The sequence below is a fragment of the Peromyscus eremicus genome, chromosome 2 (assembly GCF_949786415.1).
Source record: "Peromyscus eremicus chromosome 2, PerEre_H2_v1, whole genome shotgun sequence".
Taxonomy (NCBI): Eukaryota; Metazoa; Chordata; class Mammalia; order Rodentia; family Cricetidae; genus Peromyscus; species Peromyscus eremicus.
Window position 1 is genome coordinate 146,766,057 of NC_081417.1, and position 20,388 is coordinate 146,786,444.

At 52.1% G+C, this 20,388-nt stretch overlaps 1 protein-coding gene across 1 annotated transcript in view; it reads left to right on the forward strand.

Annotated features, from left to right (window-relative positions):
- The window catches only part of Myom3 (myomesin 3), a 51,207-nt gene that overhangs the window by 24,537 nt on the left and 6,282 nt on the right, over positions 1–20,388 (forward strand). The window contains exons 15-31 of the mRNA XM_059256192.1: positions 415–589; positions 2,271–2,392; positions 2,765–2,952; positions 3,165–3,291; positions 4,679–4,857; positions 6,996–7,110; positions 8,769–8,925; positions 9,363–9,472; positions 9,868–9,912; positions 10,909–11,045; positions 13,611–13,755; positions 13,953–14,012; positions 14,195–14,262; positions 15,442–15,552; positions 18,453–18,540; positions 18,999–19,037; positions 19,277–19,385. Of these exons, the coding sequence (XP_059112175.1) occupies positions 415–589; positions 2,271–2,392; positions 2,765–2,952; positions 3,165–3,291; positions 4,679–4,857; positions 6,996–7,110; positions 8,769–8,925; positions 9,363–9,472; positions 9,868–9,912; positions 10,909–11,045; positions 13,611–13,755; positions 13,953–14,012; positions 14,195–14,262; positions 15,442–15,552; positions 18,453–18,540; positions 18,999–19,037; positions 19,277–19,385 (1,975 nt within the window). The remainder of the gene's footprint in view (positions 1–414; positions 590–2,270; positions 2,393–2,764; positions 2,953–3,164; positions 3,292–4,678; positions 4,858–6,995; positions 7,111–8,768; positions 8,926–9,362; positions 9,473–9,867; positions 9,913–10,908; positions 11,046–13,610; positions 13,756–13,952; positions 14,013–14,194; positions 14,263–15,441; positions 15,553–18,452; positions 18,541–18,998; positions 19,038–19,276; positions 19,386–20,388) is intronic.

Consider the following 20,388-nt stretch of genomic DNA (forward strand, 5'->3'; position numbering starts at 1 on the left):
TGTTGTTTGGGGTGTTTTGTCTTGTTTTGTTTTTTGTTTCTATTTTTGTTTGTTTCGTTTTTAAGATTGAAGTTAAACCTGGGGAAAGCTGTTCAAATTGGAGCAGGGTGGGAGGAATGGAGGGAGGGAAGGAGCAAAGGAAGGAGGGAGGGAGGGAGAGGGGAGAGAAGGACTGACTGAGACTGATGTAGGAGGCCTTAGTGCTTGGGTGAGGAACAAGGTGCTGTAGGACAGGAGAGTGGGTATCAGGCACACTCAGCTTGGGCAGTCCCAAAGCCCTGTAGCAGTTCAGGAACCTAGCCACTGCCTTGACTGCTGGGGAAGTCCTCCCAAATGCCCCCGTGCTCCTCCTCCTCCCCCTCCTCACCTGTCAGAACCATAACTCTGTGCCCTCTCTCCGCCCCTCCTTTTCAGCGACTCTTCCTCCGCCAGCTCAAGTTCAAGCTTTCCGAGACACACAGACCTCCGTCTCCCTTGCCTGGGAGCCTGTGGAGGGTGGCACGGAACTCCTGGGTTATTACATCTACTCCCGGGAAGCAGGGGCATCAGAGTGGCAGACGGTGAACAACAAGCCCGTCCTGGACACCAAGTAAGTCTGTCTCACTGGCTCCTGGCCAGGACACTGCAGGCCGAGCGCCGCTCTAAGCTCTTCCATGTGTTGAGTTCTCCCAGCTCACTGCAATCCTGCCTTCAACATGGCTGTTTGTGCTGTTGTTTTAAAGATGGAGAAACTGAGGCACAGAGTCTTAACTTAGACCTAGCCAAAGTTCCTATAATAAGTGAAGGCAGGGGACCCGGACCCAGAGGGTCTGTTTTAATACATCCACTCATTGAGAGGCCTGTTGGCAGGAGTCTGATGGTGGAGGTAACCTCTGTCAGACAGGCACCCCATAGAGCTACAGGAAATGTAGGTGAGGGAAAGGGAGGCCCAGGGTTCCTGTATCATCCAGAGGAAACAGGGTACGGAAGGCAGTTTCCTACAAGGCAGGGTTTCTTTGAAGGGCCTGGGATGGTAATTCTCTGGAGGGTCTTTCAAAGGATTCTCAGAAGCTGAGTCACGGCATCAGTGTAGATCATACCAGACACTGTTCTCCAAAGCTGAGCGTGCGTCCTGAGCATGAGCATGCGTCCAGCAGCACTGGGTGGGAGGTCGGCTTCCTTGGCCTTGACCCAGCCCCCTTCCAGGCGTCTTTGCATCTTTTGTATGTTTCCCAATGTGGTGAATGTGTACATCTATATGTTCGTGTAGGTTTGTGGACGTGCGTGTGGAGGCCAGAGGTTGACACTAGACGGCTTCCTCGGTCAGTCTCCACCTTTCTTTTTGTAAAGTGTGAGTGTGTGTGTGTGTGTGTGTGTGTGTGTGTGTGTGTCCACAGATGTGGGTGTGCACATGACACAGTAGACCTTTGAAGGCCAGAGAACGATGTCAGTCCTCACCTTCCAACTAGATTGAGCTAGGGTCTCTCGTTCACTGCTGTGTGTGCTCGGCTAGCTGGCCTGTGGGCCACGGGCAGTTCTATCTGCCTCCCACCCTGTTAAGGAGAGCTGGGATTACAGACTATCATGTCTGGCTTTTTGTGGCTTCTGAGGAGCAAAACTCATCTTCTCGGGCTTGCTCCACAAGGACTTTACCCACTGAACCATCTCCCGAGCCCCACCTTTTAAAGATATTTTAAAATTATGTTTATTCACTAATCTGGGTGCATGTGGAGGTCAGAGGACAGCCTGTGGGAATTAGTTCTCTCTTTCCACCATGTGGATCTGGAAACCAAACTCGGGTGGTCAGGTTGAACCGTCTGCTCAGCATCTCATCTTATTTTTTGAGACAGGGTCCCTCAATGAACCTGGAGTTCACTAATGGACTAGGCTGGCCGGTCAATGACTCTTTCCTTCAGGGATCCTGTCTCTACCCGTGCACATACACCTGGAGCAGAAGTTACGCAAACACATCACCACACACCACTTTGGCAATGGTGCTAGGGACCAAACTCATTTCCTCAGGCGTGTGTGGTACACACTTTACCAACTACGCCACCCTCCAGCCCCTCATCTTTACATGTGGGTGATGGATTCTAGAAGAACAGATATTCTTTTCAACCCTAAGGACGACATTCTTCGTGTGCCATTTCATATGTCACCAAGAGACTGGGGCAATATTTTAGACTCGAACCTTGTACTCCTAGCTCACTAGTGACCGTTTAATCCCATAAGGCAGTTGAGATACTGTCAGCTGTTTGGACACCCCTGAGGACTGAACTTTTCTCTCCCAGGTTCACGGTTCCAGGGCTGAGGACTGGGAAGGAGTATGAATTTTGCATCAGGTCCGTCAGCGAGGCTGGGGTTGGCGAGAGTTCAGCTGCGACACAGCCTGTCAGGGTCAAGCAGGCTCTGGGTGAGTCCAGGGCAGGTCCAGCCTGCAATCCTCAGGGAAGCCTGGCCTGAGCAGGAGCCAAGACCATGTCTTGGAAGGTCTATTTCCAAAACTCTCTCAAGGGAACGGGAGCTTTTTTGCTCACTCTTTCCTTCAGGGAGGAAGTGACAGTGCCCTGAGGCCATGGTGAGTACTGATCCTGGGGAGTGGGAGAGCTCCCAGGCTCAGAGATCAGATTCCAAGACACCCTTGAAGGGAGCAGACACTGCTACTCAGAGCGGACTCCCAGATCAGAGTGGGCACCCACCAGGGGAGGCTTATCAGCTCCCTGGGGCCCACTGCTCAATTCAGCCACCCCAAGGAGCCCTCTCCTTAGTCCTTGCCTCCCCACAGCTACCCCATCGGCCCCATATGACTTTGCACTCCTATCCTGTGGAAAGAATGAAATGGTCATTGGCTGGAAGCCCCCCAAACGGCGTGGAGGTGGCAAGATCCTGGGCTACTTTGTGGACCAGCACGATTCGGAAGAGTCAGACTGGCACCCAGTCAACCATCAGCCTATCCCCAGCCGGGTGTGCAAGGTGAGGCTGCAGCTCCATCACTACTGCTGTGCAAGGTGCAAGAAGCCTGGCGGGAAAGCCTCGGGGTTCCCCAGGCCCTGCCACCCAGTAGCTCCCAGAGCAGCCATATTGGAAGGCCCACAGGTCTCCCGCTCTGGCTGTCCCACCACCATGGTACCTCCCACTTCTCTGCCCCAGCGTCAGTTCCACGATCTGACTTTCCACCTCTGCAGGTCACCAACCTTCACGAAGGCCATTTCTATGAGTTCCGAGCCCGGGCAGTGAACTGGGCGGGTACTGGCAAGCTGTCGGCACCCAGCGGCCTGTTTGAGTGCAAAGAGTGGACGATGCCCGAGCCAGGTGAGAGACCGAGAGCCAATACCCAGACTTGTTCCCACTCCCCCTCATCATACCAACAACACAAATGTCACTACCCACCCTGGGCGTCCTGCCTTGTTCTGTTGGTCTAGACCCCACATCCTGCACAAGCTGACCCTGTAAACCAGTGGTTCTCAACCTTCCTAATGCTGTGACCCTTTAATACAGTTCCTCGGATTGTGGTGACCCCCAACCACAAAATTATTTTTGCTGCTTTTCCATAACTGTAATTTTGCTACTAAATCATAATGTAAATATCTAATATGCAGGATCCCTGTGAAAGGGTCATTCAGTGCCCCCTCCAAAGGAGTCATGACCCACAGATTGAGAACCACTGAGGTAAACCCTGATGCAGACTGTATCTTAAGCCGGCCTGAGAGGGTCCCTAACTAGACCACTATCTGGTCCCAGCCAAACTGTCACCCACCTCGACACCATCTGATCTCTTTCTGGCCACAGACCTTTCATTAACCCGCAGGCCACACTGTCAGGACAGCCAGGCTCGCCCAGGCCTTTCGATCTACCACCCTCAAACCCAGTCCTGGACAACCAGGGACAGTCAGCCACCCTGAACACAACTCCTGCAACCTTACTGGCTGTCTTACCAGAAGCCTCCTAGCTCTCTCGTTCCTAGGAAGAAATAGTCTCTGCCACATCGCCCTGTGTGTCTCAGTTCTGTGTTCCACATAAAACCTTCCCCAGGTGCTGGGAATAGCTCGGCGGAGGAGCACTTGCTGGCATGTGGGATGCCCTGGGTATTACAGGCTGGGATGCGATTGGGAGCAGCTAACGTCAACGGGGTGTTTGCTGTGTGGGTGCTTTCTATGAATGACCCCCCTGTTGCTCTCTACAGCTCCGTGTAATAACCACTGTTGTTGCCTCGCTTTGAGGTGAGGAGACAGGAACACCAAGGTTAAATAATTCCAAGTGCCCACCACCAGGAAGGGTAGAGCTGGGACGTGACCCTGGCAGTCTGGCTCTGGAGGTCATAACCAGTACACCTGCCATCCTTGATATCAACGTGGCAAAAGTCTGGGAGGGTTCATGCTGTCTCAGAAGGGGTGGGGAAGGTCGGGGAGGCTTCTGGGAGGAGGTGAAGCTGAGCATATTTTAAACAGCAAAGCTCCAGGTCCAAGGTCAAGTGTTGTGTAACCAAGGCTGGGCCAGGTCTCTCTGTGCCCACAGGAGTCACTTCCAGACTCAGTGATGACTGACAAAGTGTCCAGCTTGCACACTTACTGCCCACTGCTTACACACTGACTCGCACAGCTTGCTGCCCACCTGTCTGGCTAGAAGGCTGATGGATGGTCAGCCAGCTATTACCTGGCTAAACAACCCCACATCTCTGCCCATATTTCATCCCCCACAGGCCCCCCATATGATGTGCGGGTGTCTGAGGTGCAGGCCACCTCCCTGATGCTGCAGTGGGAGCCCCCACTGTATATAGGAGCCGGGCCAGTCACAGGGTACCGAGTCAGCTTCCAGGAGAAAGGCTCTGAGGAGTGGAATCCTGTCTCCCCAGACGCCACCTCTGGCACCCACCTCAGGGTGAGTTTCTGCCCCTCTGTCCTCCCGGCCACAGCATTTGGCAGACGTCAGTTGTAATTACAAATACCAAGAAAACAAGATCCTCGTGAACAAATGAAGGCGTACAGGGAAAGTCTTTTATACCGACAAATGTCACTATCAAATGGTGGCTTCGAAGCTGAAATGTTTAGATGACATTAGGTCTTCTAGACACAGGAGTGTGGACATAAGGTGAGACCAGTGAAGAGGTAGAAGTTTGGCAGAGTCTGGGTTCGTCTCTCCACAGTAGAGTCGGCCAGTGCACGGTGGATGGTCTTCTTGCCGCTTCCCTGTGTTGGCCCAGGCCAGGGCAGATGGCCTCCGTGACTTGGCACTGGTTTCCACCTTGGGACGGTTGGCTGCCACTCAGTAACTCACTAACCACTTCTTGACACCTACTTACTGCCAGATCTGGACCAGGTCCCAGACATTTTAAGCTAAACATGCCCTGGGCATTGGTGACAGAAGGGATCAGAGGGATTCTGGGAGCTCCAGGGAGAAAAGTCAGAGCTGCTTGCTGGCATCCTGGCATAAGTCACAGCTGAATAAGGACGCCTGGGTTGGAATCAGTTAGACCGAGAAGGAAGTGGGGCTGGGGTGTTCAGGCAGAGACCTCAGCAAGGGCAAAGGCCGGGGACCCTGGGGGAGCTCTAGAGTGACGGTCACTTACGTAGGAGTAAGAGGGCTCAGGTACATTGGAAGACTTTAGGTCATAAACATCAGAAGTGGAAACTGACCCTGAAGACCGCTGGAAGATTTAGGCATAGTCAGATTGGCAGAGGTAAAGACAGACTGGAGAAAGGTCCAGGGGGCAGAAATATCTTTGAGGGAACTGTGGGGCTAATCCAAAAAAATAGAGAGAGAGTTTCCATCGAGGCACAGCTGGGGCACGGACAGGAGCGCCTGCTTTAAGACGTGTTAAGGAGCCTCGTTTGGTACTGCCGTCTAATCCCAGCTACTCCGAAGGCCCAGGCCGGAGGGTAAGAAGTTCATAGCCTGCCTGGCCTCCAGAGCAAGTTCAAGGCCAGCCTGGGCAACTTATTGAAACCCTGTTTCAAAACAAAATATTAGAGCTGAGGATGTGGCTCAGGTAGCAGACTGCCTGCCTAGGATGCGCAAGGCCCTGGATTTCATCCCCAGCACCAGGTAAGCCAAGCATGGTGGCTTGCAATCTCCTCGCCCAGGAGGTAGAGGCAGAAGGATCAGAAGTTCAAGGTCATCCTTGACTACATGTCTGGCCTACATGAGATTGTTTCCAAAAATTAATTAATTGATTAATTTTGAGACAGCGTCTCACTGTGTAGCTCTGGCTGGCCTGGAACTTGGATGTAGACCATGCTAGCCTCAAATTCATAGAGATCTGTGCCTCTGTACTGGGACTAAAACGATGCACCATCACACCCAGCTAACTTTTTTTTACTATTAGGAATGTAACTCAGTGGTAGAGTATTTGTTTAGCACCCATGAGGGGCTGGGTTCAATCCCCAGTGCCATTAAGGGGAAGAAAGAAAAATAACTTGTTTAGGGCTAAGAAAGGAGCATGGAAGGTGACCCCAGGTCTGTCTCAGAGCCTCTGAGGAGAAGGCAGTATCTGTGAGAGATGAGGAATGCAGGAAGGAAGGGGGCTTTCTAGATGGGAAGACAGTGAGTTACATCCAATCAGCGCCCAGAGGATAAAGCCGGAGGGGGAGGCCAATGGAAAACTGGAACTGACAGGCAGGCATGGTGGTGTGTGCCGGTAATCCCAGTACTTGGGGAGTAGAGACAAGAGGCTGGGGAGTTCCAGGCCAGCCCCAGCTGCATAAGCAAGTTAAAGAGCAGCCTGTGCTGCAAGAGACCCTGTCTTAAAACAAACAAAAATTAGAACTTGGAAGCCAAGAACGAGGATACCGGCCTTTAACCTCAGTAGCCCAGAGGGTAAGGCAGGAAAATGGTGAGTCCCAGGCCAGCCTGGGCAGCATAGAGAGGCCCTATCTCAAAAAGAAATCAAAAAGCACCCTAGATCCCAGGAAAAGGGCATATTCCTGGCCTGCCCCAGCCCAGGCGGGGTCCCAGCAGCTCTGGACAGTGTCTGGGCAGATGCCCCTTCCTGTCCTCACAATCTGCTCTCCCACCCCCAGGTATCTGACTTGCAGCCAGGAAAGCAATACATGTTCAGGGTCCAGGCCATGAACTCAGCTGGGCTAGGACAACCATCGGTGCCCACTGACCTTGTGCTCCTGGAGGACAAGCCAGGTATGATGACCAGGGAGTGCCAGGCTGCACTGAGGGACTGGGGTCTGGGTGCAGGGGATGCTCAGAGGGAAGGCGGGAGACACATGAGGATGCATCTGGAGGCCTGGAGCCATTGGGCTCTGACCCACCCACCACTCTACCCACTGCCAGCTCAACTTTCCCCCGGGCTTGTGCCCCTCACCACCCTCTTCCACAGGCTGTGAGGGGATCTTCCATGCTTTCCATGCCATAAGCATGAAGTTATGCAACAACCTGAACTGATACCCAGTTCCATCTCAGCCATTCTGTGTAGCTTTCTCTCCTCAGCTCCCAGGGCCTGCAGTTTCTCCTGCAATGCATATTAAGAGTTGTGCCTAGGTCCTCACACAGGAGGACTCACTTTGTTCTAGTGCAAAACAGTTCAGCCACCAAGGCCCACAGACAATAGACTCACCCACATGGCTAGCTAGATAGCACATTCTGTTAAGTATTCAACCCACAAATACTTGGTGAGGGCCACATGCACCAGGGACGCGGCTGTGGGTGAGGCAGCAGATCCAGGCCCACATGCATCGGGACGCGGCTGTGGGTGAGGCAGCAGATCTAGGCCTGCATGCACCGGGGACACGGCTGTGGGTGAGGCAACAGATCTAGGCCCGCATGCACCGGGGACACGGCTGTGGGTGAGGCAGCAGATCTAGGTCCGCATGCAGCAGGTACTCAGCTGTGGGTGAGGCAGCAGATCCAGGGCCGCGTACATGGGGACTCAGCTGCAGATGAGGCAGCAGATCCAGGCCCACATGCACCGGGAACGCGGCTGTGGGTGAGGCAGCAGATCTAGGCCCGCATGCACGGGGACGCGGCTGTGGGTGAGGCAGCAGATCTAGGCCCGCATGCACGGGGACGCGGCTGTGGGTGAGGCAGCAGATCCAGGCCCACATGCACCGGGAACGCGGCTGTGGGTGAGGCAGCAGATCTAGGCCCGCATGCACGGGGACGCGGCTGTGGGTGAGGCAGCAGATCTAGGCCCGCATGCACGGGGACGCGGCTGTGGGTGAGGCAGCAGATCTAGGCCTGCATGCACGGGGACGAGGCTGTGGGTGAGGCAGCAGATCTAGGCCCGCATGCACTGGGGACGCGGCTGTGGGTGAGGCAGCAGATCTCTGCTGTTCTGAGAGGGGAGACAGGTACAGGGAGTGGACCGACAGTAAAGGCAGATGGCAAACTAGTCCATGAGGGAGTTTTAGGATAGCCAGGAGTAAGGTAGGGATGTAGCTCAGTGGTGGAGGGCTGGCCTAGCTCTGGCTTTTGTCACAGTACTGCAGGGATGAGAAGAAAGAAAAGAGAAATGGAATTTTTAGAGACAGGAGCCAGGTGTGGTTGTACACACCCATTACCCTAGCACTCCAAAGGTCAAGGTTGTAGAGTCGTGGATAGTCTGGACGACATAGTGAATTCAAAGCCAGTCTGGGCTAATGTAGCAAAATTTTATTTTAAAGAGAAGAATTAAGAGGGGCAGGAGGAGGAAGAGGAGGGAAAGAGGGAGGAAGAGGAAAAGTCAGTCAAAAAAGACTCAAGAAGTCTGAGCTCTAATCAGGCAAACGACACAACCCAGTCATAACACCCACCCACCCCCACCCACCCCACCCCCGCTGTCCCTTCCTGGACCTCATCCCCAGATGCACAGGAGATTGAAGTTGGCGTGGACAAGGAGGGCCAAATCTACTTAGCGTTCGAAGCCCCCGAAGCCCCCGACTTCTCTGAGTTTCAGTGGTCGAAGGATTACGAGGGTCCACCCGACCCGCAGAGGGTGGAGGTGGAGGACGAAATTAACAAGTGAGTGGGGTGTGGGGGCAGCATCTATGGGGGGGGGGGGGCGGACGCAGAACTGGCAGCGAGACACGCAGGTTGGCCAGAGCTGCCCCATCTGCCATGGCGGTGCTAGCTGCCAGCTCAGGGAAAGCAAGGGAGGGTGCCTTTACGGGCAGACATGAAGGCATTCTTTAAGGATTCTTTGCCGCTGCCTACAATCCTCAAGCATGCACGGAGTCACTGGCTGCTTGGTTGCAGATCATGTGCCACACTGCCCAGCTCCAGAGCTTTTGCTGGCCTACAGGGGCCCTCAAGAGGGTGCAAGGGAGTAGCTGTCCCTGCTGTCAAGCTTGGCCAGGACTTGGGACAGGGCACAGGCCACAGAGCCAAGATTCTCCAGCTCCTGCCCTTCATGAGCCCAAAGCCCCATCACAGAGCATCAGCTTGCCTCTCTCTGCCAGGTCCAAGGTCATCTTGAAAGAACCTGACCTTCAAGACTTGGGTATCTACTCAGTGGTGGTCACCGACGCTGACGAAGACACCTCCGCAAGCCACACATTGACAGAGGAAGGTAATGGCCTTACTCCCTGCCACCTCCTCAGGGAAACAAATCCTGATCCAGAGCCCAATCACCAGTGCCCAAGTGGACCTTGAGGCTCAGCCTGACCAGAGCTGGGTACTAATGTGGTCACGCCTGCAGAGCCTGGCATGTAAGAGGTGCTTTTCTGAGCCAGTGGGGAGCACGCAGCCTTGGAGTGGCCAAGGGTAGCTGCAGCGTCTCCCACAGTTCCCCAGGACCAAAGCCCAGAGTTCTCACCACCAGCCTCTGTGAAGCACATGACCCCAGGCTGATGGCAATGTGGAGCTCTCTTGGAAAGTCTCAGCGTGGAGACCCTAGGATGGCTGCAGTGGGACCCTGTGGCCTAATGTCACATCTGTTTTCTTTCTTGCCCCTCGCTGTCCCAGAGCTGAACAAGCTGAAGAAGTTGAGTCATGAGATCAGAAACCCAGGTAAACACTGAAGTGCAGCTTCCTCTGGTTCCTAAAGGCCCGTGAACATGTGCTGAGCAGAACTGAGTCAGTCAGCAAGGATATAAGGTGGGAGCAAGAGCTAGGGGAACCACAGACTGGAAGGCCAGAGACCAGATGCATATGGATGGGGAAAGGACAGCCGCAGGGAGCCAGAGACGTGTGAAGAAGGAAAACAAGGCAGTTTCTTACAAGGCATAAGCATCACCATCATCATTATCACTACCACCCTTATCACCATCACCACCATCACCGCCACCACTACCATCATCACCATCAATACCATCACCATCATCACCACTACTGTTGTCACCACTACCACCATCATCATCACCATCATCCCCACCCATCATCATCACCATCCCCACCCACCATCATTCCCACCCATCATCATCACCATCCCCACCCACCATCATTCCCACCCATCATCATCACCATCCCTACCCACCATCATTCCCACCCATCATCATCACCATCCCCACCCACCATCATTCCCACCCATCATCACCATCATCATCACCATCATCCCCACCCATCATCATCATCACCATCACCACCACCACCACCACCATCATCCTCCTCCTTATCAGCTCTTGAGACATCTGGACATGAGATCATCTAAACCTCCACTTCCTTCCTTTGTCTCTGGATGGTAGAATCCTTAAATCCAGTCCAACACTTTATCACGTATTAGAATCACCTTGGGAACTTTTCCAACTCTTGCTCCCAGGCCATGCCCCAGCCAAGTCAGAACGGGCGGGGGTGAAGCCCAGACTCCAGCGTTTAAGGTGCCTTGACGAGGAAATGCTTTTCTGAGGTCAATTCAGTCTGCAGAGAGCTTGCAGGCCTCCAGCCAGGCCCAGCTCCTTCAGGCTCTGCAAGTGTCTCCCACATTCACTGCCAAGGGTGGGGCTGGGTGGGGCCAGGAGAGTTCGGAGAGGAGAAGGCTCCTCCCCATACCCTTCCTGTGTCTCCCAGTCATCAAGCTGATCTCTGGCTGGAACGTGGACATCCTCGAGCAAGGCGAGGTGCGGCTCTGGCTGGAGGTGGAGAAGCTGTCGCCAGCTGCCGAGTTGCACCTCATCTTCAACGAGAAAGAGATCTTCAGCTCACCGGTAAATGGTGCCCACAGCCCCTGGGGAGCTCCCCTGCCCCAAGGCCTCACCTGTGAGCTGGTGCCTGGGACCAGCTGTCATTTCAGAAATAGCTGCCATTTCGGGGGAGGGGTGTGGGGTGTGCATCTGTTTTGTACAAGTCCTGGTTTTCCCCATACATGACAGGTGTGGACAGGAAGAGGACACAGGAGTACTGGTTACTAACCAGTTCAGGGGACATGTCTACAAAGCACTTTCCACACCCACTGCCACTTTCAAATGTCCTCCCCGGCATCCCTAAGATGGAAAGCCTATGTTGGGGCTGACAGTTTCCCAAGCCTAAACCTCTGCTTTAGATAGAAATCTATAGCACTTTCATCCAGGCTCAACAGACATCCAGGGAAGATCTGCTCTTCTCTCAGCTGTTTTACTTGTTCGTTTTCCTGTTCTCATCCTTTGCTTTCTCCCCCCTCTCATTACAAATCAGAGCAATGGGCTGTGACTGTAGGTCAGGGGTAGTGCGTTGTATCCAGGAATCTACATGCCGAAATACATGGGTTTTATTTTAAATGATATTTATACAAGAGTATTGTCTTGTTCTCATTTTAATGCATGGGGAATGTAAATAGGTTAGAAGGGGCTGTTGACATTCAATTGTTTTTACCTGGAAATGTGACAGTTTCATTCAGTCTCATGACAGTGGTCACTTGCGGATTTCATCTCCATGTGGCAAACATGGATTAGGGCAGGGATGCAAGTCAGTGGTAGAGCACACACCTAGCATGGGCAAGACCCTGAGTTAGAACCAAGGAAGGAAGGAAGGAAGGCAGGGAGGGATGGATGGACAGACGGATGGATGGAGGAAATAGATTTTCCAGAGAAGGGGATGATGGTTTGGATCAGAGGAAATATCACACAGATGTGGGGAATGCATGAGCAGCCCTGCGGGTGCCCCGTGTTCCCTTCTCTACCTCCCTCTCTGTATCTGCACAGCAGGGCACATTTTCCCAGGATCAAAAAAGAATAAGCCTGGGAGTATTCTGAAAGCTGTGTGTAAAGAGTATACACTGGGGGCTGGAGAGATGGCTCAGAGGTTAAGAGCACTGCTTGCTCTTCCAAAGGTCCTGAGTTCAATTCCCAGCAACCACGTGGAGGCTCACAACCATCTGTAATGAGTCTGGCGCCCTCTTCTGGCCTGCAGGGATACATGTATACAAATAAATAAATCTTTAAAAAAAAAAAAAAGAGTACACACTGAGCTTGCCACATGTCATGAGAGGCACTGTAAAGTCTACAGCAGTGGTTCTCAACTGTGGGTCTCAACCCCTTCGGGGGTCGAACAACCTTTTTGTAGGGATCGTCTAAGACTATCAGAAAACATGGATATCTATGTTCTGATTCATAACAGTAGCAAAATTATAGTTATGAAGTAGCAATGAAATAATTTTATGGCTGGGGGGGTCACCACAACATGAGGAACTGTATTAAAGGGTCACAGCATTAGGAAGGTTGAGAACCACTGGTCTAGAGGCTTTCAGTGTACATTGTTTGGATAATCAGCCATCCTTAGGGAAAAATATAAGTAAGTCATTCCCTTCAATCATACATGCAAATAAAGCCAGGGGTAGTAAGGACCTAAATTCAGAGAATAAAACTTTTAAACTGTTAGTGTGCAGCAGGATGTAAATGACTGCTATTTCTAGAGAGTGAGTATTAAATTGTAAAGGGAATACTGGGCGTAGGTAGTACTAGCTTGTGATCTCATCACTTAGGAGGTTCAGGCTGAAGGATCAGAAGTTCAAGGTCATCCTCAGCTACAGGGCAAGTTTGAGGCCAGCCTGGGCTACATGAGACTTTGCTTCAAAAAATTATGGGGACCAGTGGCTGGAGAGATTGCTCAGTGGTTAGGAGCACTGACTGTTCTTGCAGAGGATGCCCGGCACCCACATGGCAGCTCACAACTCCAGTTCTAAAGAATCTGATGTCCTCTTCTGGTCTCCATGGGCACTGCATGAGCATAGTACACAGACAGACAGACAGGCAAAACATCCATACCCATAAAATATAAATCAATCGATCATTTAAACAAAAAACTGGGGGTGGGAGAGAGATGGTCCAGTGGGCAAAGGCATTTACCACCAAGCTTGGTGACATCAGTTCAATCCTCAGGATCCACATAATGGAAGGAGAAAACAGAACTGACTCCCACAAATTGTTCTCTGACCCCTCCACACATGTGCTGTGGCCTATGCATTCCCCACCCCCACAAAACACACACACACACACACACACTAAATTAAAGTGTAATTTTTCACTTAAATTGTAAAAAAAAAAAAGTTGAAAATAACCAACAATGAGACATACTGAAGGTACAGAGTTTATTATTAAATTATAATTAATTAAAGCATAGGGTGCTGGGGACCCCAATCTATTCTCTCAGGAACCAGGAACCCCTCCCCCACTCCCTGGACATTGACAGTTCTGCACATAGCACCCCAATCTTGATCACATTCTGAGGTGTGCCCCTTGGTAGAGCTCCCAGAACAGGAAATGCCCAAAAAAGGACTCTGGGATTTGTTCCCTCAGAACCGCAAGATCAATTTTGTCCGAGAGAAGGGCCTGGTGGAGGTTATCATCCAGCAACTGTCCGAAGATGACAAGGGGTCGTACACCGCCCAGCTCCAAGATGGAAAAGCCAAGAACCAGATCACCCTCACCCTGGTGGACGACGGTCAGCCGGGCCCCACCCCTCCCTGAAGCACCTGCCCGCCAGCTTGAACCCACCCTTCCCTGCGCACCCTCCCGAGGCTCTCCGCTCACAGCGCTGGGGTCCGCGGAGCACGCCCCTGCTTGTCCGTCCACCCCAGCGCCCACTCTAGGGACCTTTGTGCTCTCCACTCACGCTGCTTCCTCCCGATGTATTCACAGATTTTGACAAGCTCCTGAGGAAGGCAGATGCAACCAGAAGAGACTGGAAGAGAAAGCAGGGTAAGAGCCGTTGAAGTTATTTTCATTTAAGGAGCTCCCAGGCTCGTCGCTTCACCCCAGTCCCTTGTCCTGGTCTTGGAGACCAGGGTCTTTAGCAGCTGAGTTCCCCTGTCTGACCACCAGGTGGCGCCCTGGCTCAGCCTAAAGCACAGGACTCATGAATGTGTTCTCGTCCCCTGCAGGTCCTTATTTCCAGGAGCCTTTGAAGTGGAAAGTCACAGAGGACTGCCAAGTGCTTCTGACATGCAAGGCAAGTGTCCACCCATCTCACTCTGCCATCGGCCCAGTGACTCATCCCCAAGCCCAGTGGCTGTCCTTGCCCACTCCATCCTGGAATTTTATCTCCTGTGCCTGGCTGATCCCACACCCGGGAAGTGCCCCCCCCACATACATACATAGACACATACACACATGCACACATACATACATACATACACACATATATGCACACATATACACATAATACATATCCACATATACACACACATATGTAGACACATCTACACACATATACACTCACACATAACACACACACACACACACACACACACACAGACATACACGTGGGGGGGGGGGGTGCAGGATTAGTGTGAGTTGAATCAGCAGCTTCCCAGCCCCAGAGAGCTGGGAGCTAGTGAAGGTTCTCTGTGTTGACGGGGCTTCCTGTTTATTTTAACCCTTGCCGGACACTGCTCAGTGCACCGAGGTATGAGTTAATTTCACCTGCCTCGCAGTCATCTATACTTTACCTCAGAGATGAGAAAACAAATAAGGAAGTAGCTGAAGACACAGGTCACAGGGGCTGGGTCCCAACCGAGTCACCCTGCCTCCAGAGCCCAGGTCCTTCCGGCATCTCATAGCTCCTTTGATAACATGCAAGGGCCCCTCACCAACAAACTGAGAAGGAAACCGCCAGGGCTCAGGAGGCCCTGGTCATACATAGTTCTCTTAGGCCTCTGGGAACCCTCAACGCAAGGCAGAATTACTGAAAAACAGCATGCCTTGTGGTTGACCAGACACAGTCAGGAAATGTATTAATTATAGGGCAGGAGAGACACTCTGGGGCACCTCCAGGAAGACTTCCCGAAGGAGATGTCATCTGACTCGTTAAAAAAATGTATACAAGAAAACTGTATTAATTATAGGGCAGAAGAGACACTCTGGGGCACCTCCAGGAAGACTTCCCGGAGGAGATGTCATCTGACTCGTTAAGAAGTGTGTACAAGAAAACAGCAGAAAGGGTCAAGAGGCGGGATGTAACTTTAGGAAAAGTCAGGATCCAGAGGAGACCTATGGTGTGAGGAAGGGTCAGCTGACTAGTGAGTCTCAGCAGGAGGAGCTGTGCTTGTGAAGAAGCTATCCGAGTTAGGCTTTTGTTTTTAAATGGAAAGTCCGGTGGACTGATGGCGTCCCCTCACACTGCCCTCAGGTGACCAACACCAAGAAGGAGACTCGCTTTCAGTGGCTCTTCCAGAAGAAAGAGGCTCCCAGTGGTCAGTACAACCCACAGACGGGAGACGGGCTTCTCGGCATTGAGACGGTAAGTGTGGCTGGAGTTCCAGGTTCACCCTGATCAGCTGCCAACCGGGCAGCACCAAGAGCACTGGGTGGAGCCGGAGCATAGCCAGTCACACGGGAGCACCAGAACCCGGCGAGATAAATACCAGGGACTAGAGAGCTGCCTCAGCGGCTCCTGCGGAGGACCCAAATTTCCAGTTCCCAGAACCCACAGGACAGCTCACAATTGTCTGTAACTCCAGTTCCAGTGGATCTGACGCCCTCTTCTGGCCTCCATGGGCATTACACTCACGTGGTGCACAGATACACAAGCAAACAAGCACTTATACACATAAAATTTTTAAAGAGAGTGTTTTTTAGAAGATAAAAACAGGGACCTGGGAATGTAGCTCAGCTGGTAAAGAGCTTGCTTAGTATGCACACAGCCCTGTGTTGACTCCCCAGCACCACATAAACCAAATGTGAAAGTGCTTGCCTACAGTCCCATGGGGAGGCAGGAGGATCAGAAGTTCAAGGTCATTGTCAACTAAATAAGGTGTTTGAGGCCAGCCTAGGTTACAAGAGTCCAAAAAAAAAAAATTATGCAATTTTTTTAAACTCAAAATTAACATTAAAAACTGGGACACAAATGTTTCAAAAGACAGGCCTAGTATTACTTGTTACTAATTTTTTTTCCTCTCTTGGGATCCAGGTCTGGTTCTGATCCAGCATTTGCAGCCTTGGGCTAGTCACTGGTATTGGTTAAGTGGCAGCGGAGAGTCACGAGCCATAGTTACCTTTCTAGAGCTTTATTGGGAGAGAGAGGGAGAGAGGGAGAGAGGGAGAGAGAGATAACTGCATGGAGGGGGGAGTACAGAAGGAAAGAGAACGCACAAAGGGCACGCCCGCTTTTTAGACTGGGATGCTGTCGCAGGCTGGTGACGTAATTAAGGACATAATCCTTACAACTGGCCCTCTCCAACCTTACAGTTATCTGTTCTCTGTGAGCTCCCTGTACCAGTCTAGGGCTGAGGAAGGGATGATGTCCTCCAGTGAGGCAGGTCCAGAGAAAAGCAGGCTTGGAGCCAGATTCTTTCCTACACACAGTCCCCAGAGGACTAAGGCAAGCTGGGAGAGCAATCCCAGGTTGATTCCCCACCTGCCAGATGCCTCTGTCTGCTGCTGACTTCCGGGACCTTCTGGCTGGGTGCTGAGGGCACTGGACAATTGATCACAGGTTCCGACTAGAAAGGAAGTAATGAGTCCAGGGTCTTCTCCCACCCTTGACCAGGACAGTGCCCTGTCAGCCTTTGTCACTGTGAAGCATGCACCTCAAAGGGGTGTGTCATTCAGTAGGTACTTAATATTTATGGATTCTTTTTTTTTTTTTTTTTTTTTTTTTTGGTTTTCGAGACAGGATTTCTTTGTGAAACAGTCCTGGCTGTCCTGGAACTTACTCTGTAGACCAGGCTAGCCTCAAACTCACAGAGATCTGCCTTCCTCTGCCTCCCAGAGCTGAAATTAAAGGCATGAGCCACCACCATCGCCTGGCCTGTGAGGAATTTTCACTTGAATAGTTTATGAGACTTGAAAGGTTTAATCCTGAGCTGGTTGTAGTAGGATCACAAGCCTATGATCCCTAATAGGTTTTCTGCCCACCCACCCCCATAATAAGTTTCTCCACCTATGAAGTAAGCCGAAGCAAGCTGAACTGAAAAAGTGTAACAAGAGGTGTATTGTAAAGCAACTCCCCGGCAGGTTCACTGGTCTCACAGACCGAGACCAGAGAAGTCAGGCGCCAAGAATCCACCAATGGACTCTTGATACAGTCACTTGTCCTGTGGAGGCGGAGCTTTCTAGCTTTTGTGGTGTTCATTCTCAGAACCTGGGGTACATAGACAGCAAGGATGTCAGAGCTGCTTCACACATGAGTAAACTGAGGCTCTGCCGGGTGAAATGCAAGGACATGAGGTCAGAAATCACTCCCCAATGGGTGCAGCCATGTCTGCTCCACAAGGCTGAGGCGTCCTTGGTCTTCTGTCCACCCCAGTGGCCACTCTAGGGACCTTTGCCCTCTCCAGTACCACCCCAATATGACTGGGACTTTATGGCCTTCTGTGGGTAAAGAGGATGTTGTATTGTAGAGGAAGACCGACCTCTGCCTTGGATCCTGCCCTAAAGGCACTATGTGGAGGTGGCCTGGGTGGGAGGGACCTTTGAGGAGCCCTAAAGGAGTTGCCTTCTGATAAGATGTCTCTTCTGACTCTGCTTCCTGCCCCCAAAGCACACCCCTGGGCCGAGGCTAGCTTAGATGCTTTGCCTAGCACATGAGAGATCAAGGTTCCATCCTCAGCAAACATTTTCAAAAGGGCAATCAGGTTCTTACTTCGGTGGTTGTTGCTTCAGATTTAATTTGAGACTGCAAACACGTGCCAGAAGGACCCCGTGTTCTGAGCCAAGGAAAACATGCTTTCTTCTGGGGACCTTGCAGGGATCCTTGTATCAGGGCCTCAGGGAGATCTCAGGGCATGTTGGAGAGTTTGTGTCTTCTACAGGCAAGTTCTGCCCAGGCTGGACGTGCTGAGTTGAGCTGGGCTCCAAGGAGCCTCCTGGGAATCCAGACAGGGTGTCCATTTCTACGCTCAGCACACACACGTGTGCATGTGTGTGCACATACCACATTCACTCATACAAACTCTCACACATACACACACACATTCACACACACTCTCACATATACACTCACATACTCACAGGTACACTCACACACACACACACTCTCACACACATTTTCACACACTCACAGACATACATGCACATACTTCCTAGACGCACCAACTCCAGAGCTGACAGAGGCCACGTAGGGTTGGGACCTGGGACCTCCTGACTTGCTGTCACCTCTCCTTCTGGGACCCTTGCACACACTGTCATCTTCTTCTGTAGTTTTCCAAGGAAGACCAGGGAATCTACAGAGCGGTGGTTTCTGATGACAGAGGAGAAGATGACACTGTCCTGGACCTCACAGGTGAAGGTAGGAGCCAGTGATGTCAGAGATGGGCCACACTGGAGCAAGAGACTGTGGTGTGGCTCGTGGCCTAAGATGTATGGGCTCTCCATATCACTTGGGGAAACTGAGGCACAGAGCAATTGAGTTGCCCAAGATTGCACAGCTAGCCAATAGTAGGGACCTGGTGTGCTACTGTGGTATGTCACAGTTAATCCGGGCTTGAAGACCCCCCCACACACACAGAGGGCACTTGCAGTTCTTGCTGCTGGTTAACACAGCTCACAAGAAAGTTATTGGATATCAGTGTTAATGCCTGATCCGTCACTCACCACCCAAGAACCCCCCCACTCCCGAGTCATTCTCCAGAGCTCTCCACCCTCAGAGAGACTCTGAGTTCCCTCACCCTTCTCCAAAGACACTGCCACCACCCCTGGACATCCCTAAGGGAACCCACCCAGCTGAACATTCTCTGTCTTCCCCAGCCCTGGATGCTGTCCTCACTGAGCTGGGCAGGATTGGTGGTAAGTGAGCATTCTTCTCCTCTTTGCCTTGTCCTGATGCCAATGAGCCTCCAAGGATTCCCCCCAGCAGCCTCAGCTGCGGGCATGGGTCTAGTGTCTGCCCTCGTGACGGGGACAGAAGCCCCCACACAGTATTGTGTTCCTACCTTACGGCCCAGAGCTGCAGCAAGCGGGCTGGGCCCAAAGCAAACCACTCACTGCTCCTTGGGGAGACTCACCTTTGACCTCTGCATCCTCAGCTCTCTCGGCAACGCCGCTGAAAATCCAGGGGACTGAGGAGGGGATCCGGCTCTTCAGCAAGGTCAAATACTACCACGTGGACTACATGAAGACCGCTTGGTTCCACAAGTAGGTTGGCCTTGAACCAGAGACTGTGCAAGCTGAAAGATCCCAGCACCTGCCCCATTAGGATTCTCCTACTCCCCTACCTAGTCCTCCCACGGGTCCCAGACCCAAGGGATCAGCAGAGGGGAAGTTCTTACACAGGTCTGTCCACAGGAATGAGAGGGATAGAAGAGTCTTCCCCCAGGGAAGATGGGAAAGCTGGTGGTAGGGCCACTTCTCTGAGGTCTCCATGACAACAGGATTGTGGTCCTAGAGCAGTGTCTGGAAACCAAGGGAGGAGAGGATTCGGGAATCAGGGAGAGCCAGTCACAAGAGTGATGGTACACTTGTGGGCCTCTGCAAACCCGGGTAGCCAGGCTCAGGAGGCAGGTACAGCCAGAGAGAGCTGTGGGAGGGTCAGGACAGGAAATCCCCCAGATAATTTGAGAACGGGATCTCCGTAGCGCGTCTTGTCACGTGTGTGTCTTGGTCCTGTGGAGTAGTCGTGGCTGCACCCACTCTATATCAAAGTCTGGACCAACTTGGGCAAATCTGTACAATGAGAGAGTGTGAGGACCACAGGAAGTGTCGGGATGATGGGGGCCCCTTTTCCAGCCAGAGCTCCTGAGCTCTGTGACAATAAGCCTGGGCAACAGAACCTTGGGAACACGGGCTTGGTGTCTTCAGGGAGGAAATGTAAGTAGAGAAGAGAAAAAGTTGAACTTTCGCTGGTTTCTGAGTTAGGAATGACTGGGCAGAAACCCTAGGAGGGTTAAGCTGGGAATGAGGTGGGGGAGTGACTCCCAAGGGCAGGGAAGTCACTGCTTCAAGAAGGCCATTTGCTCATTGTCCCAGCCTGCAGGTCGTAGGACAGATAGAGACCCAGCTTTTGTATGAAGTTGATCTGCCATGGGATTTGATGAAAGAAGGAAGAAAGGAATGGGTGTTTGAATGCTGAATGAATAGATGATCCGATGATGAATGAAACCCTGAACAATGAATGGGTGAATGATGGTCAGATGATGAA